Source organism: Anneissia japonica, unplaced genomic scaffold (assembly GCF_011630105.1).
Source record: "Anneissia japonica isolate Jap-2015-1 unplaced genomic scaffold, ASM1163010v1 scaffold288076_len169038_cov169, whole genome shotgun sequence".
NCBI lineage: Eukaryota > Metazoa > Echinodermata > Crinoidea > Comatulida > Comatulidae > Anneissia > Anneissia japonica.
In genome coordinates this window covers 112,412-131,058 of record NW_022706475.1, presented here as the reverse complement: position 1 = coordinate 131,058, position 18,647 = coordinate 112,412, and the positions used below count along the sequence as shown (strand labels likewise).

General features: G+C 33.4%; 1 protein-coding gene across 1 annotated transcript in view; it reads left to right on the top strand.

Annotated features, from left to right (window-relative positions):
- Positions 1-18,647, top strand: part of LOC117106161 (reelin-like) — a 37,062-nt gene that overhangs the window by 267 nt on the left and 18,148 nt on the right. Inside the window, exons 2-18 of the mRNA XM_033247511.1 lie at positions 401-1,034; positions 2,741-2,921; positions 7,017-7,108; positions 7,571-7,646; positions 10,806-10,954; positions 11,492-11,588; positions 12,486-12,729; positions 13,153-13,307; positions 13,681-13,832; positions 13,926-14,044; positions 14,184-14,524; positions 14,711-14,820; positions 15,038-15,332; positions 15,691-15,852; positions 16,623-16,750; positions 17,277-17,451; positions 17,778-17,928. Of these exons, the coding sequence (XP_033103402.1) occupies positions 806-1,034; positions 2,741-2,921; positions 7,017-7,108; positions 7,571-7,646; positions 10,806-10,954; positions 11,492-11,588; positions 12,486-12,729; positions 13,153-13,307; positions 13,681-13,832; positions 13,926-14,044; positions 14,184-14,524; positions 14,711-14,820; positions 15,038-15,332; positions 15,691-15,852; positions 16,623-16,750; positions 17,277-17,451; positions 17,778-17,928 (2,856 nt within the window). The 5' untranslated portion in view covers positions 401-805. The remainder of the gene's footprint in view (positions 1-400; positions 1,035-2,740; positions 2,922-7,016; positions 7,109-7,570; positions 7,647-10,805; positions 10,955-11,491; positions 11,589-12,485; positions 12,730-13,152; positions 13,308-13,680; positions 13,833-13,925; positions 14,045-14,183; positions 14,525-14,710; positions 14,821-15,037; positions 15,333-15,690; positions 15,853-16,622; positions 16,751-17,276; positions 17,452-17,777; positions 17,929-18,647) is intronic.

Sequence of the window (18,647 nt, the reverse complement as noted above, 5' to 3'; positions counted from 1 at the left end):
TCTCTTTGATATATTTTTTATATATATATATATATATTATATATATATATATATAATTTAGATTGTTCATTTTTATGATCCCTCTTTGATATATTTTTATATATATATTATTCAATTTTTAATTAAGAAAATTAAAACAGCTTGTAATGTTAAAATGGATTATATGCTTGCCAGTCAGCAGAGAGATTTGAGTTGCAAAAAACCCATTTTCACCCATCATTGCCATGCTCACATTTACTAATTCCCAAAACCAAAATAAAACTTGTAATTTTAATATTGAAAGGTTTTAGTTTAGTTTGCAGGGAGAATATTTAGTTTAAATGAAACAAAAGTATTCCAGTGCATACAGTAGTACTGTATGGTCACAATACCTTGGACATGTTTTATTTTGTTTTTCTAGTAAAAGAAGCTTGAGACGGAAAGTGACATATACAGCTTTCTGATTGGCTAATGCACTTTCTCTTTAAGTACCTGTTGGAGATACATGATGAGGAGATAGGGAGCTTAAACCACCAAGGACATAGATAAAACCACAGCTGAAATTTGCAAGATTTCAAATCATCATCTCAAGTTTCAACTTCAGTTCATCGTTATTTGTTGAAATAAATTGTCTTGATTGAGTGATTGATTTTAATTATATATTTGAAGCATCCAGTCAAAAGTTACTCTTCAAAACTTCCATGGATCTTTGAGAAAAACTTTTTCAAGGAGAAGTTTTAAACATTCTACAACTACCAAAGGAATGAAGTGAAATTTCTCTCATGGGAAGAGAACTACTTCTCACTTGCTATTCAGACTTGTAAAAATGCTCAATCAGATTATGATGATGTTTTCAGCAATTAGACAGACAATATTTTTCCTCCAGATCTTTGTGATTTTTTCATATTCTGTGAGATTGTCTTCTGCACAGTATCCATGTAGCCGTACATACAACAAAGCTATTGATGTTGGACAATTTGATAGTCCACAGCTATCACTCTCTGTGACAGTAGATGGCAATCCTTCACATTATAGTCCTGGTGAACAATATTCGGGTAAGTTTCATTCATATTTCTGTTTAATGCTTCTTGCTTGCTATTAAAATTTTAATGTTTAATTATTAAATTTGAATGGAAATAACTTGATAGCACTTGGATTACTAGAATTTGTGGAATACTGGAATTTATGAAATATGTGAGTATCCTAAATTTCTGAGCATCTGAAGTTTAGTAGCATCATAAAGTTGGAAGAACATTATGTTTGTGAGCATCTTAAATTTATGAACATTTTAATTCAGCGAATACTTATAATTTGTGAATAATTTAAGATTGTGAGCATCATTGTGAGTAGCTTACAAGCATCTTAAGAAAGTTCATGAGCATCATAATTCATAAGCATCATAAGTTTGACTATTTTAAATGTGCTAGTATATTTATTAGTTTGTAAGCATTTTAAATTTGTGAACATTATAAGTTTGTGAGCATTTCGAATAAGTATGAGCATCAGAAGTTTGTGCAAATTCTAAAGTTTATTCACATTTTATGTTTAAATGAAAGTATCTTAGTTTGTGACCACCTTATGTTACTAGTAACGCTTTGCTTTAAGAGTATCAATTTGTGTCTTAACTATGAGTTAAGTTTTTGAGCTTCTATTCAAACAATGTTTCTTGAGTTAAAATTGCCAGGCAGAATACTGTAAGTAGACATTTGGGAATAGAAGATAGAATTGTTTCTATGTCAACACTGGTGTTTAGTTTGCTTATAATGAGTAAATGTTAAATGTCAATTGTCAAAATATTTTGACTTTTTTTGCTGTTCTCAATCCTCAACACTCTATAGACTCATAAAACACCCAAGTTGATAACCCTTTCTATAATGGTTTGGAACCTTATTTTTTATTTCACATTCTTTCAAATGGTATAATTAGATTTGATATAATAGTTGGGCAAACTCATTATACATAAATAAAATACAATATAATAGATCTTGGATAACTAAAAAGCTGAATTTACTCATTGCATGCTGTACTGTATATAATATAATCACCGTATAATATTCTAACGGAGCATTCATTGTTGAGATGGGTTTTGAGGGGAGTGTATTCTAGGGAGGCGTTTATTAATTTCTTTTTTTGGTGTAAACTGGATACGTATATCATTATCATACTCAAATAAACGACCCTTAATTTCGCTCTAAATGTTGAACTTCACCACATAATATGTTATTGCCTGATCATAAAGAAAAATGTAATTCTATTGGAGTAGAACATTAATAGAATGTGTTGAGAATGATGTTGCCTCCATTAGTTTTGTTTTCATTAATTTGTGGGGGGTTTTCATTCAAGGGAAAAATAAATGCCCCGAGGCGTTTATTTAAGGGAGACGTTTATTCCAAGTGAGGCTTTGAAAGGGGGAAATTATTTGAGGGTCGTTTATTTAAATCAGGGTGTTTATTCAAATAAATACCATATAAACTTTTTAATGAAATCATCTTATTTATAATAAAATTATTGTAAATTTCTGTTTTTCTGGTTTTTTTTTTTAACTGTTGGCCATGATGTAATACAAGTGAATCACTAGTGATGACAGGAAGACAAACTCATTAATCAAGCTACGAATCCACTTCTCATTTAAGCCATTATTATTATTAATCATTTATTATAATAATTATATTTTTCAATAATATTTTGTAAGGGGGAGGGGGGTCCATAATGTCAATTATTGTTTTGTGAATTATATAAATAATTTGTTTTTATGTTTCAGTGACTATAACGTTAAGTTCACCATTTACTTTTGTGATGATCAGCAGTATTCAAGTAGACACACAAGTCAACAACATGCATATGTGTACGCCAGTCATAAACGATAATTTTATGGTTCCGCAGGCAACATACAACTTTTATTGGACAGCGCCCTCAAGTGGATCTGGATGCATCGGCTTAGTGTGAGTATTTTAAGCCGCATTATTTTTTTTTTTTTTAGTCAAGAAACTATAATTATATTGATTCTGTCCCTTCGGAGACTTCAATAATAGTTAATGACATGACCTTGTTTTTTTAAGTGCAGTATAGATTTGTGTATTGTAATTTGTAGTGAAATGATGTACCAATTATTGAATACATTTGTGGCAAAGGCAAGCCAAACCAGTCACTTGTCGCAAATCATGTTTCAGAGATAATGGCCAAAACATGCTGGAATGTCAGAATTTTTAAAATCTATTTTATTGCACTAAACTAACCCTTATAATCTATTTTATTGCACTAAACTAACCCTTATAAATATATACATCATGACATGTTATTTTCCCCATTTTCAAAGTTAAAACAACAATTTTTTCACGATTTGGTGATAGTTTCTGCCTCAGAAATGCCAGAAATCATAAACGTTGAAGGCTGATTTCTCAAATATTTAACTTTAAACAGTTTTATATGTTTAAACTCCTGTAACTTCATAATGAAATGTTGGACTTAGTTGATTCTTTTACCATTTTATAGCTTTCATTCTACTGTTTAAACGTGTATTAATAATTAAAATCAATTTTTGCAAGGAGGGACTGGTTTACCTTGTTATTGCCACATTTAATGTGATGAGTATTGTTCTCTATTATTTGTATGTGGAAAAAGCTGACTCAGTACTTGCTTGATTGAAGTTTCTGGTACTCTCCACCTCTTGGTCAAAGTTTTAGCCCTCACTGTGCAAGTCACTTGCGTCCTTACGCAAGACACGTTATCTATGTTTGTCCCTCTCTAACATAGCGGAGTTGCAATCTCACAGCATTGCACATTCTGTCCGAAACACTAAAGTGCTGATGGCCAATCGGGCCTGTTGAGGTTGAACTACATTTACCTTATAAATGATATTTTTCAGGATTAAATCAAAGTAAAATTAGTTGTCATTTGTTTAGCCAAGGAAGGTAAATTGAATACACCTGCAAAACCTTACAGTAGTACAATATTGTACATGTTTAATATTTAACAGCCAATAACCTCTGTTATCTGTCTTGAAAAACATCCTGGTGTTGATAGATTCACAGTAGTTAAGGAAGTACTTAAACCATTTATTTGACTGTGTTTGTTGGTGTGCCAGATTAAGTCTGCCATATAAAACCACATTTTAAAATTGTTATTGACATGATAAATTATAACACATGTATTCTTATTGCTCAATGATGAATATTATACAGTATGTGTGAATATCTATGAGCAATATTCCACTATCTGTCGTTTAGAATTGTATTTTTTAAAATGCACAAAGCGGTACCAATTGATCAAGTTAAAGTTTCTTTTCATCTTTCAAAATTAGTTAATGGAAACAGGGTTTAAAGCGGATTTATTACATAATGAATATAAGGCCAAATACAAAAGATTAGTTTATCACCCCCACCCACCTGTCTTCTATGGAATTTAAACATTTGAATTTTTAAAATAAGTTTTTTATCCATTTAAAAAAAATATTTTTAGTAAATAGTTAGGCGATATTGTTTATATTATCTCAATCATGTATTTTTTGAAATTTTATATCAATGCACCAGCAAATTAGCAATAATAAAAAATATAAATAAAAATCCTCCCTCCCTCATCACTTTTCCAGGCTAGAAAAGGTGATAAACTAATACATTTTTTTATATGGCATAATTATTTGACATAAAATAAAACATTTCTTCATCTTGAGATGATCTATCATTATCTATTTAACATAAATTAAAGCACTTCTTTATCTTACGATGGTTGTCCTTATCTGCCCCTGTTTTTACTCCTCATCCCACCAAAGCAAAAGGTTAATAGGCCTCTCAACAGATTGGCTGTATTTCTGATGATTGCCAGGTAAACCACTTGATTTATTCCCCTACCACACACAAACATATCTTGACCTGTTGCTCCCACTTGTTGCAAACATTTTTTGATCTGTAGTTGATTTACTGAAAGGCATCTCACTATGCTTGGATTGAAATTGACTAAACATCATCGAAATCTGAATAAGGCCAAATAAAAAAAATATACTTGTTAAGCGTAACCCTCTCAGAAATTTTCAGGGGCGGGGAGGGTGTTTTTTTGTTGTTTTTTTTTCTCCATGATATGATATCTCTGCTCAGTCATCGACTTTAGTGAGTACGCCTCGGCCATCTACCAATGTGCAGAAAGGGAGTTTTTTTTTGCGGGTAGGTTGAGTGTATTACAAGATCTAAGCCAATCACTACGCAACCTACCTGCAAAAAAAACCAACACGCTTTGATGTTGGTCGCGCACTTCACAGCTTGTTCCTGGTGCTGCTCGAGGTGATTAAAAACGATAATTTTCTGCCGATTATCGGCATTCTTCTTGCCATTATTTTTAAAAAAAGAGAGAGAGGCGGCTAGAAAATTAGGAGCGGGCAGTGACGCATAAATATATTTTTTAATTTGGCCTATGCTAAACCCTTTATAACTTCAATAAATTTTATCAAATTTGTAAAACTTATACTAGCTTTCAAACATGGTTGTGTTATCAATAATTTTTATTTATTAAATACCATTAAGATTTATGTATATAAATCAAATACATCAATAAAAACCAGTTTTAAATTGTAGTGGTTTATTTATCTGATATACTTTTCTGGAATTTTAGCTTTGGAGTTGTATCACAAATTTTTATTTATTGAATGCCATTAACAAGATTAGTTTATAGATAAATCGAATACATCAATAAAAGCAGTTTTAAATTGTAGTGGTTTATTTATCTGATATATTTTCTGGTATTTTAGCTTTGGAATTGAAATAAATCTAGACACAAGAACCCATAAATTTACATGGCAGTTGAGCATATTTTTAAAATCTGTTTTCTATCATATTAATAATGATAACCAAAATAAACATAAAAACTAAATTATATTAAAGTTATACTTGTCACTGTATAAATTGATGACAATGATAATTAGAATGAGCAACTTTAAAATTTAGATTGCTTACCTGTACTTCATATATTAAAGAAAGTTATTAAATTTCAACTTACTGTATTATTAATTAAAATGTGAGCACTATATAAAAAAAAAGGTTTAAATTGCATACAATATGACGATGCTTTTAACTTTTTGTAAGAGTTTTTATAATTATCAATTCCTGTAATAGCTTCGAACTTTATCATTCTACCTTAACACCAGTCATCATCAGTGTTCAATTGTGTTGCAGATAATTTATGTTTATCACTTTGAGGAATTGCTCCCCAGGTATAAATAATCCCAAGTAAACTGTTTTTGAGCCTCTTTAACTGGGAACGATTCTTGATAGTAGGCCAATGCTTAAAATGTGTGGTGTTTCCCTTACCTTTGCAATTAGTATTATCTTAACAGGTCACACAATGATGAGGTGTGAAAAGGAATGATGGTACATTCTTTTAAAAGAATGTAAACCTATTTATAAACTTGACCGTCAAAAACATAAAGCTAAAAGAACTGAAGTCTGCTGATTAAATTAAGAACATATTGTAACTTTAGAATATAGAAATAATGTAAATAAATAAAAAATTCTACAAATTTTAGAAGAAGAATGACTATGTCGTCGGACCAAGAATTAAAAAAAAATAATAATAATTTGCCTGTCCAAATAACGCTATTTTGATTGCCAATCTGTTATGCTGTGGTTTAAAAGCACATTTAGGACCAAATAAAGCCATAAAAGCTCTCCTCATGAACCTAACAAGGATTTTTTTAATTCTGGGCCATCGACTGAGGTTTATTGGTTGTCCAAAGTACTGTATGCTGCTCAGCAAAATATCTTACTCGCTGGCATCTGGTACCTTTTTCCTTTTTATGTTTAGAAACAATCCTAATTTACCTTTATCAGATTTGTCGTTTTCTGTTTAATTCCGTTGTTCACTTAAGCACCAGTAAGTAACACTAAGTAAGGAAGTCATTGGTCCCTAGTTTTTAAGGATTTGTTTTTGTAAAGGGGCCACTTAATAATCTCCTGTTATTAAAAAAATTTAAAAATACAGAATTAGAAGTTATCTCTGGCATGGTTGCCTTGAGTACATATCCTTTTTACCATTATATATTTTGTCCACAGGGCCATGATATTCTCGTATTCTACCAGTTTGCTTCAGAATCTTATGTTTTATGAAATCTGCGAAGGAGGGATTCCACTAAGACTTCCATTTGGTAAGTCCATTGGATTTGAGATTGTTTTATGTTGGATGTTTTGAAAATACAAAGACGTTGGGATATGAACCCAAGTTCTTTGAAATTCATTCAGTTTTTTTTCTAATTTGAACACCTAATTAAATCCTTGAGTAATGAATCAATTTACTCAATTAAAACCTTGAGAAATTTAAAAACAAACAACAATTCTTTTCGGAACTATATTTGTGGTGTACCGTAAGCATTGAACATAACTTAAATTGTGTTGTGTTTTTTGACTCTGTACTTGTGAAGCTTGTATTACTAGTAGCTGATCATATAACTAACACATTTGACACATGCATCATAAAATGGGACATTATTTTAACAGTTATTATTATTAAGGAAAAAATATTCAGAAGGTGAGACAAGGTGTTAAATGTTTATTGCATTGCCTAGTAGCAATTCCCTTGCTAACAAGTCTGTTTATTTTTTCTTTTGCAGCTTCGATTGATTCTGGTGGTGTTATTTTGAGAGATGACTTTGATTCTGACTCAAACTCTGCCCTCAATTACATCTGGTAAGTGTTGGTAGATTTTGTAAAATGTTTAGAATAGACATAAACAGCCTACAGCATGCTTTTACTGTTATCTGACCTACGTACGTGTCACTAGAACCAGACAAGTTATTCCACTTGCCTCTGGTGAATTATTGAAAATTTCTCCAGATTTTCAACTGCAGTTGAAATGAAATACTTCTTAAAACCTTGATGTGAACTTGTATCTTGGAAGGCATTTAAACATCATTTTCTATGATGCAAATCTACCAAGTCTTGTACATTGGATATGAGACTCATACATTTGAGGCCTCTCTCAAGCTCACACCCACATACCAAAACCTCATGCATAACTATAACACATACTGCCAACTAAAAAAATGGTGTAGGCATATTATAGTTCTCTCAAGATTCAAGAACCTTTATTGGTATATATATAAGAAATACACCAAACTTCCATCTACTGTAGTTCATCCTAAACATAATTCTTTCATTATTTTCTATTAAATATGCTGCACTAATAATCGCATATAGGTATTAGGGCTACATCCAAACCTGCCCAAGGAGTCACACCCATCCTATAATAGGAATTTTAATGATTATGTGGCCAAAAGTTCTAATCCCATTTTAATTCCATACTGCAGTATGTCCCTCCTGCTGCATTATTAAATAGTATGTGTTTCCTACTAGGTAGCAATTTGTTCAATGGTTGTTTTTTTTTTTCTGACAAAGCAAGGGAAGTGATTTATTGGGTATGTACAGTAGACAGGGGTGAATGACCTCACAGAAGGCTCTAAAGTTTGAACCAGCTGAATAGAGGATACTACAGTATTCAATTTTATCAGATAGAAAATAATGAGGTCTGAAATACTATCAACTGTTCAGGAAATTACAATAATAATAATAATAATTATTATTTATTTGTCCTCGTATATGTATGCCTACAATGAGATATCTATATAGTCCACTGTTAAACCAGATGTCTCGGTGGACTAAAATTGTTCGATTTAGTCCTGGCCTAAACCTAGACTAAATTTAGTCCACCTCAGAGAATACCATTTTTAGATAGTTCTGGTTTAAATCCAGATTTATTCCTGAACTAAAGTAAGTCCGCTTTCAAGAATACGGGCCGGGAAGTCTTACTTTAATGTTTTTAAATGTTTTACACAGACACATTTATTTTACTTAAACCAGAAAGTGGAGGGTATGCTCTTGTGAATTTTTTATTATTTTAATGATATAATCAATAATTAAAGTATTATCTGACCTATGTACGTGTCACTAGAACCAGACAAGTTATTCCACTTGCCTCTGGTGAATTATTGAAAATTTCTCCAGATTTTCAACTGCAGTTGAAATGAAATACTTCTTAAAACCTTGATGTGAACTTGTATCTTGGAAGGCATTTAAACATCATTTTCTATGATGCAAATCTACCAAGTCTTGTACATTGGATATGAGACTCATACATTTGAGGCCTCTCTCAAGCTCACACCCACATACCAAAACCTCATGCATAACTATAACACATACTGCCAACTAAAAAAATGGTGTAGGCATATTATAGTTCTCTCAAGATTCAAGAACCTTTATTGGTATATATATAAGAAATACACCAAACTTCCATCTACTGTAGTTCATCCTAAACATAATTCTTTCATTATTTTCTATTAAATATGCTGTACTAATAATCGCATATAGGTATTAGGGCTACATCCAAACCTGCCCAAGGAGTCACACCCATCCCATAATAGGAATTTTAATGATTATGTGGCCAAAAGTTCTAATCCCCATTTTAATTCCATACTGCAGTATGTCCCTCCTGCTACATTATTAAATAGTATGTGTTTCCTACTAGGTATCAATTTGTTCAATGGTTGTGTTTTTTTTTTTTCTGACAAAGCAAGTGAAGTGATTTATTGGGTATGTAGACAGGGGTGAATGACCTCACAGAAGGCTCTAAAGTTTGAACCAGCTGAATATTTACTTCTCTTTACAAAAACTCTTTATTTGTTTATGAAGGTTAACCCACTATAATAGAGGATACTATTCAATTTTATCAGATAGAAAATAATGAAAAGGTCTGAAATACTATCAACTGTTCAGGAAATTACAATAATAATAATAATAATTATTATTTATTTGTCCTCGTATATGTATGCCTACAATGAGATATCTATATAGTCCACTGTTAAACCAGATGTCTTGGTGGACTAAAATTGTACGATTTAGTCCTGGCCTAAACCTAAACTAAATTTAGTCCACCTCCGAGAATACCATTTTTAGATAGTCCTGGTTTAAATCCATATTTTTTTCTGACAAAGCAAGGGAAGTGATTTATTGGGTATGTAGACAGGGGTGAATGACCTCACAGAAGGCTCTAAAGTTTGAACCAGCTGAATATTTACTTCTCTTTACAAAAACTCTTTATTTGTTTATGAAGGTTAACCCACTATAATAGAGGATACTATTCAATTTTATCAGATAGAAAATAATGAAAAGGTCTGAAATACTATCAACTGTTCAGGAAATTAAAATAATAATAATAATAATTATTATTTATTTGTCCTCGTATATGTATGCCTACAATGAGATATCTATATAGTCCACTGTTAAACCAGATGTCTTGGTGGACTAAAATTGTTCGATTTAGTCCTGGCCTAAACCTAAACTAAATTTAGTCCACCTCCGAGAATACCATTTTTAGATAGTCCTGGTTTAAATCCAGATTTAGTCCTGGACTAAATTAAGTCCGCTTTCAAGAATACGGGCCGGGAAGTCTTATTTTAATGTTTTTAAATGTTTTACACAGACACATTTATTTTACTTAAACCAGAAAGTGGAGGGTATCCTCTTGTGAATTTTTTTATTATTTTAATGATATAATCAATAATTAAAGTATATTTTTGTAGTCTTCCTATTTAATATTTTTGTAATTTCATTGTATAATGTCTTATTTTAATATATTATTTTATCATCTTGTTATATAAACTGCATTGAACAGATTTAAATGTGAAAATGCTTGCTATAAGTAAATATTATTAATTAATAATTAATAATTAAATTTTTAAAAAATTATATGAAATGAAATATAAAAATGACAGTACTAACAATAGTATAACTTAAAAATTGCCCTAAAATTTCTAACAAATAAAAGCACATTTCTTTTCTATTTGGATTCAGGTCAGAAGTGCATGGTGGAGAGATTAGTGATACTTGTGGTACTGTGATGTATGGTAAATCCATGGTATTTTGCAACCCTAGAGGGCCACGAGAATTGAATACAGTACATCTGAACACCAGCACTGCATCTGTACTGCAATTTGCAATTAGTAAGTCGATAGAGATGTCATCAGAAAGTATGTTGTATATCATCATTACTAACTTTACCATGATGTAATTTAACACCCTAATTTTTCTACAATGTAAATTTTATTGTATATAATGTATTTTATTTGATATTTCTAATGTGTTAATTTGCATGTATTTATAAACTTTATAATTCTGTATTTTTATATTGATGTTTTTTTTTTTTTTATACTGTAATTGTGTAATTCTTGAGCAATGACTTTTTCTCAATGTAATTTCCTTTTTGGACAATAAATTTGAATTTGAATTTGAATGATCATCTTTGACCATTGTGGGAACCACTGCTATTGCTGCTGCTATCATTATCATCCACAACACCATTGCTACTGTCGTCATCATCATAATCATCTGTCATATTAAATCAACATTATCATCATCAACATCATCAGCATCATCATTATCAACATCCTCATTGTCATTATCAATTTCTTACTAGTCACTAAGACATGTTGAATTAATATCTTCATTATTTAAATATATTTGCATATGCTTATTTGCAGGTGTAGGTACTTGTCATCCAGGTGTGAATGATTACAGTATAACAGTGTCGTATGCTATTAGTGATCAGAGGGACTGGAGGATTATTGACAGAATACCGTAAGTTACCATTAGGAGCATTTGGTGTAGGGTCCTTCCTTACAATCAAGAATTTACATGTTCAAGTCTAAAGCTGATTATGTTGGTTGGTATAATGTTATTTTCCGATGTTTTGCGTTAAGAGAAATAATATGAATAATGTTTGCCGTACCTGACGTGTTATCATACGGAATGCTCAGTATATTCCAAATGCTTGCGAAAAAATCTCAAAACTGATTCAGGTAGGGATGGAACCCACGACCTCCAGATGGTGTCTGGTTGGTGTCTTAATAAAGGGGTGGCGCTCAGATTTAAAATGCTTGTAGATTTTTTTTTTGTAGGCATCATTTGTTATAAGCTGGCAACAAGGTGACTTGAGCTGTTGTGAGAAATATTAAACATGTTTAATATTCTACGATGCGACTGCTTCCAACAGGCCAGACGTGACAACAACTCGCATCGAGCTGCTTCGCATGATGCTGTCTGAGTTGCCCTTAACAAGTGATGCCTTTTAACCACTAGACCACCAAGCTTGCTCTTGGTAGCTAGTGATGAATGTTAATGTATATATAGAGTACCACAGTCGTGTCGTTTGTTACCGTTTATTACGCCTGAATGACATCATAGGCTTTCTGGAATAGACATTTTAAAATTCAAAATTTTACCATCAAAATGTACTAAAAACAAAGCTCGCATTATATTAGTTATCGAACACACATTTAATCATCAATTAAAATTCACAAAGAAAAAGTAGGATACAACATCTTAATAATTACGATAGAAATTGGGATCAATTGTCAGTGGAGAAAATGGCGTCCGGTTGAACTCATTTTGCAACGAAAGCAACGGAGTAGTATCACATGGTATCCTGACGTAACATTGTAGTACACTTTTTGTAAAGTGTTTTTTATTCTTCAGTGTGCCTGTCAACACAAGTGAGGCTGTCATCCATATTATCCATCTCCCAAAGGAAGCACGACAAGATGACATCTGTCTGAGGTTCAATCAAGATCTTGCAATGGACACTGAAACGTATGAGGGTTGCTGGGCATTAGATAACGTCTTGATCATCAACGCTGCTAACCCACCTAGTCACCTACAAGCTAATTTTGATCCAGTTGATCCTAATGACTGGCTGTTCCTTCCCAATGCTGTGATTAAAGTAAGTTCAAAGTTCAAATTATTCAAATTCTGTCTATTATTCAAAGTATTATTATTATAAAATTTATTATTATATTTATCATTAATTTACTTGATTCCAATGTAGTTGGATTCCAAATTGCCAGGGAGACTATCCTTTGTTAATATTTAGTAGGCTACATATCTGTGGTGTTGGTACTGTTACTGGCTTTTCCTTGTGGTTATAAAGCGCAATTTTTCCATGTTCATTTGGTCCACACCAGGGTGGAGAGAAGCAATGCAGATACAGTACCTTACTCAAGGACACAAATGAAAAGCACAGCATGGGATTGAAACCCTGTCCTCGAGTTTGGGAAACCAAACCGTTCCCGCTGAACCAAACTGCTTCTACTGCTGTTGTATGAAAGGGGTATATTCATCATTGATTGTAAACTTTTTCTTTTAGAATGAATGCAATTCTGAAGGTAATGCTTTGGTATTCCGTGGCATGCCTGAATATGGATATCTGATGCAGTCAGTAACGTCAAGAGATTTGAACTTGTTTGTTGAAGGCACAGAGCCTATCCTGCAACAAAGCTTCGACTACCACTTCCCTGAAGGGCGAGTAACTTTTATAAGTTGTATTTTGCACCATGACATGCCAATGAGTATAGAAAGCACAAACAGCACAGTATGCTTGTACACCCATATACGGAGATACAGGAGGACAAACCCATTGTCATCTGTATGCTTTTGTATGCTCCCGCCTTTTCATAATTTCTGTCCAGACTTTCAAATTTTATTTAACAAAAACATGGGACATGCCTACATCTGGTCATGATTACATCACATCATGACCATATATAGGCAAATCATGACTATATATAGACATACAAAAGTTTTTTGTCAAAGAAAATTTGTAAAACTGGATAAACAATACATTGTATATCATATGTATATTCATAAATTTTAAAATATCTGCTGCCCTCTACAGGTGGGCTATATCTGGTGCTGAAATCAGTAACATTTGTGGTAGAGTATATGGAGCTAAAGCAGCAGTGTTTAATGGACCAGTTCAAAGGTCGATGTGTACACCATTTCAAAATGCTACAGGTGTTGGGAACTTCCGTTTTTACTTCACATTAGGTATGTAAACAATTATGCTCTATATTCCAAATATCATATATAAATAATTATAATTTGTGTTAAATTGTTACAAAATTTTTTTTACTACTAAAGGTGGCGGTTCATGCGATCCTGCAGACTCCGCTGATGTCAGTGTGTCGGTTGTTGCCGAGGTTTCCGGCCAATTTACATACAGTGTGGAACTTGCTAGATTGGCTCACAATACTTACAAGGTGAAGTTAACAATAAAATATAAATATTTGATTGATAGTGGTCATGTGATGTCTTGTATAACCATCATAAATATTTATCATTAATATTCTAAACAATTTTAATAAGGCTGCAATTTTTTATTTCATATTTCATTTTTAGGTCTCAAAGTTGGTGTCTGTCGTAGTACCACCCAAAGTCCAAACATCATCAACTCGCTTTTGTATAGTGCAACACAGACATAACGGTTTAAACCGAAATGTCTGGGCGGTTGATAATGTCCATCTGCTACCAACAGTACCAAGTAGAACGACGCATTTACTTCAATTCAACCTACACGCAGGCTGCGGAGAGCTGCGAGACCCTAGTGAGATTCATGTGGAGTTTTCAACTGACCATGGCTTAAGTTGGTCCTTTGTTCAATCAGATTGCTTACCAGGACAATGTCAAATGGATCCAACACCAGATAGATCGGTCTTCATTTCAAAGGACAATGAAGACAGGTATGACAACATTTCTTAATGTATATGCAGTGTCCACAAATACACAGCACTCACATTTAAAGGCATTTTATTGGCACCAAAGCGCGTCTACGTTGCGTCTTTGACTTGAACTAATGAAGTAAGCAATAGAAAGTGAAAAAACTTAACCTGAATTAAGTACAATACTATGATTGTTTCTTCAAATAGATGGCATCGCATAACAATGCCACTACCATATGCAGCCCTGACCAGTTCAACTCGATTTAGATGGAAAGAACTAGCAGACCAGCAAGGCTCCAACTGGGCTATTGATGATGGTAAGCTGTTAGCAAGTTTGGTATTAATGTATACAGTAATATGTAAACCTGAATAAATCTACATTTTCTTATTAATAAAGTATTACTATTACAATTTTACTACCAATTTGTAAAAAGCATTCATCTTGGAATGGGGAGATGTAGAATTTGGTTAAGTGTGGCACTTAATTATAGTTAGAAGTTGTTTGAATATTTAAATTCTTAATTTTATTCACAGTATACATTGGTCCAGCTTGCCCAAAAATGTGCTCCGGACATGGTCAGTGTGGTCCATCAGGTCAATGCCAATGTGACCTTGGGTTCACAGGTCAAGATTGTGGAGCAGGACTAAATTCTATAAGAAAGAGTCTTGAAGAATACTTCAATAATCTGTCTAGCACAGGATTCAGTAGTGCATCCGGAGCAGTTGTTGGGTATGAGTGTGGTCTGCTAGCCAGTGGTAAGGCTTTGGTTTTTAATCAGCCAGGCCCGAGGGAGCTCACTACTGTTGAGATGAATAGCACCGGTGCCCAGTAAGTTGTACTAATTATGGTTAGTTAGAGCCTAGGCTATCTACAATTAGCCATGTAATTTCTAGCTCTCATTTTATCTCTCTTCAGCTTAAACCTTTGCTAATCACTTGAGCTGTGTTGTTGTGCTGTCCCTTTGTAGCACACAGGGTTCAAACAGCTATGTCAAAGGGCAGAATTAGTCTAGAATTATGACCTGTATGATGTAGGGATGGAGGACACTCAAGATATTTTGTTAGTGAATGCAACCAAACAACATACCAATGTGACCCCTAAAGCACTTACATATTTTGTTTTGATGGAATCAGAAATGTTATTTTCTGCCTACTTGTACTCAGACTTGTTTTCTTTATATTTATAGTTATCTGAAGTTTACCATTCGTGTTGGAAGTCATTCAACTGTAAGCTCATGTAGCCCGCCAAACGATCCAGCAGAGGGCATTCTGCTCCATTATTCGTGCAACAATGGAATTTCATGGTCATTTCTCAAACATGTTGCATATAATGAGAATAGGAATCCAAGGTATATTACTGCAAATATTTTAAAATGTTTGAATATTTAATATGATGATGGTAAGAGATATTTGGGACCATAAGTCATGTGTAGGGTTTGAATAGACACGGGAGGATCCAGAGGTGTCCAGAAGGGGGTGGGGGCGGAAGGGAGTGCCAAAAGTGAGACCGCTGGAGATAATACCCTAGGAGGTCCGGGAGCATACCCGCGCAACCCCCGCAAAATTTCTGTGTTCTGGACGTCCAAATATAGCCTCAGAGGACTTTTGGGTGATAATTTTTTCTTTTTATTTCTTTTTGTTTTTTGCTTCTTTTAATTTTTGACTTTTCAAATAGAGTGGGGAGGGGGGGAGCGGGGCCGGCCCAGACCCCCCACTAAATCCACCCCGATAGATTTACTGAAAGGAGAGTACCATGACAGTCATAGGTATGAGGACAAACAATATAGCCTGTCTCTTATACACATCTAGATGTGTATAAGAGACAGACCCAATATAGTGTCATAACCAAAGTACATACAACATTCATAAGTTATTTTTGTTTAATTCTTATTTACACACCTAACAGAAAGTAAACAAATTAAAACAGATTATTATAAAGGTTTAAATACCCAACATCACTTGATGATAAATCCACCAATCATAAGACAGGATCTAATTAGGTGTGTTACATAATAGTTTAATAGGGAGAATGGGAAAGAATGTAATTTTCAACAAAGAATATGAATATTTTAGGACTAAAAATTCAGTATAATTGTTAAATTATGATTTTGTTTGAAAGTTTTAATGGATCTTCTGAGGCTGGTGGTTGGCGTTACGTTGAAACACAATCCATAGAAGTTGGCGCTACATACATGATTCAGTTTGAACTGGCTGTGGACTGTGATAGAAACAACCTCATGAAAAATGGTAAGAGTTAAGTGGTAGTTAATTAACAGATCATTCAATAACAATATATGTATATACATTGATATTAAGGCCCAATGATAGTAGAAGTTATTCTTGTATTTTTCTAATCAGTTCTGTTGAAAGAGTGATTTTTCAAGTCATAATGGACCTTTCTGGAATGTTAATCAAACTAAACAACTGACTAGTAAGAACAGAGCCTAGAATATGTTTCTGCCCTAAAAATATGTGTTGTCCTACAAACGCACCTTGTTAAGTACTTTTATGCTATTGTTTTGTGGGTCCTGAGCAACAATATCCAAGGGGTGCAACTTAGCTGTAAGATTCATATGTATCCTGGCTCACACCTTGTGATAGCTAGAATTCTTTCCTGTTTGAACCTCACTGACATGACCTATGGACCTCACTGACATGACCTATGAACCTCACTGACATGACTTCTGAGTCTTATTGATATGATCTCTCCTACGCTGTTGAGACCACTACTAAATATACATACTAATAATAAATTTTTTTTGGTCTTTTTCAGGACGGAAAATTTGTCTAGAATTTTCTACAAATCATGGGTTAACCTGGCAATTGGTAACCAGTGAATGTTTACCGGGGCAGCCTGGTTGTGATAACTATCATGGAGCTAGTTGCTATGACAACACTGTCTATAGTGAATGGGTTAGAGTCACAATTCCACTGTCGCGTAAAATGAGGTAGGAACCAGGATTTTATTTTTAGGTTTGTTTATTATGAAAAGTTTGTATGTAGTTTTCTGTGTATATTTTTTTAAAAATAGTTTTATTTGATAATCTGCTTTCTCATTAATAATTATAAATAAATTGTGGTCCTCAAATTATTTAACCTCTGTTTAAATTTTATGTGAGAAATAAATGTGATATGCCCATATTTGTGTGTAATATGATATCATCATGCCCATATATGGGCACATCACACACATTTGTCACATAAAGTTTTATATTGTGGACTGACCTTATAATAAAATCGACATAATAATCCATAAGTCATTATGTCTTGGCAGGTCTCTTGCAACTCGATTCCGATGGATACAGAAGCGTTTCCAGCCATCAGATTCTTGGGCAATTGATAACATTTATATTGGTGAGCAGTGCCCTCGCATGTGCAACGGTCATGGAACATGTGATAGAGGCATTTGTAGGTGGGTTGAAACCTATTATTAAATCATTATGGCATCAATGATTCTCTGCCTGGTGGCCATTTTTTCCCGACAATTGGGCCATATTCACCTCAGGCCCACATGGCTGAGATTAAATCTAGACTCTAGGGAAAAAAAATTATTAACACGTTGTAGAAGTGAGATAAGATGAATGATGTAATGTCCCCTCACTCATGTTTAAGACCATAGCAAGATCACATGTTTGATTTTAGTTAATGAGAAAATTGAGATGGACATGGTAAATTACTACCCTATTGCATAAAATTCTTGTTCATCTAGAGAGTGCTAATGCATATGCTAGAGTTTTATTTTTAGATTTTTCCTCAGCTTTTAATACAATTAAACCTCATATTTTAATGGAGAAGATGAATGCTGTCTCTTATACACATCTAGATGTGTATAAGAGACAGACATATAGGTCTCCAGTCACCTTCCTGGAGCTGAAGGAGCACCGCCCCAAGCCCGACTGGACTTGCATCAGCTACTACCCTTAACTTATCAGAATGATTAAAATATGCTAGTGTGTCTTCTACCAACACATTTCGTAGGGCATTAAATGCATCTTGTTGTTCCTTTTCCCATTTAAATGGAACATCCTTTTTCGTCAACCGCCTAAGTGGTTCAGTTTTGGTAGCCAAGTCGGGAATGTACCTAGCACTAAGTTTACCAACCCTAGAAAACTTCTCACTTCTCTGCTATCTTTTGGTTCTCTGG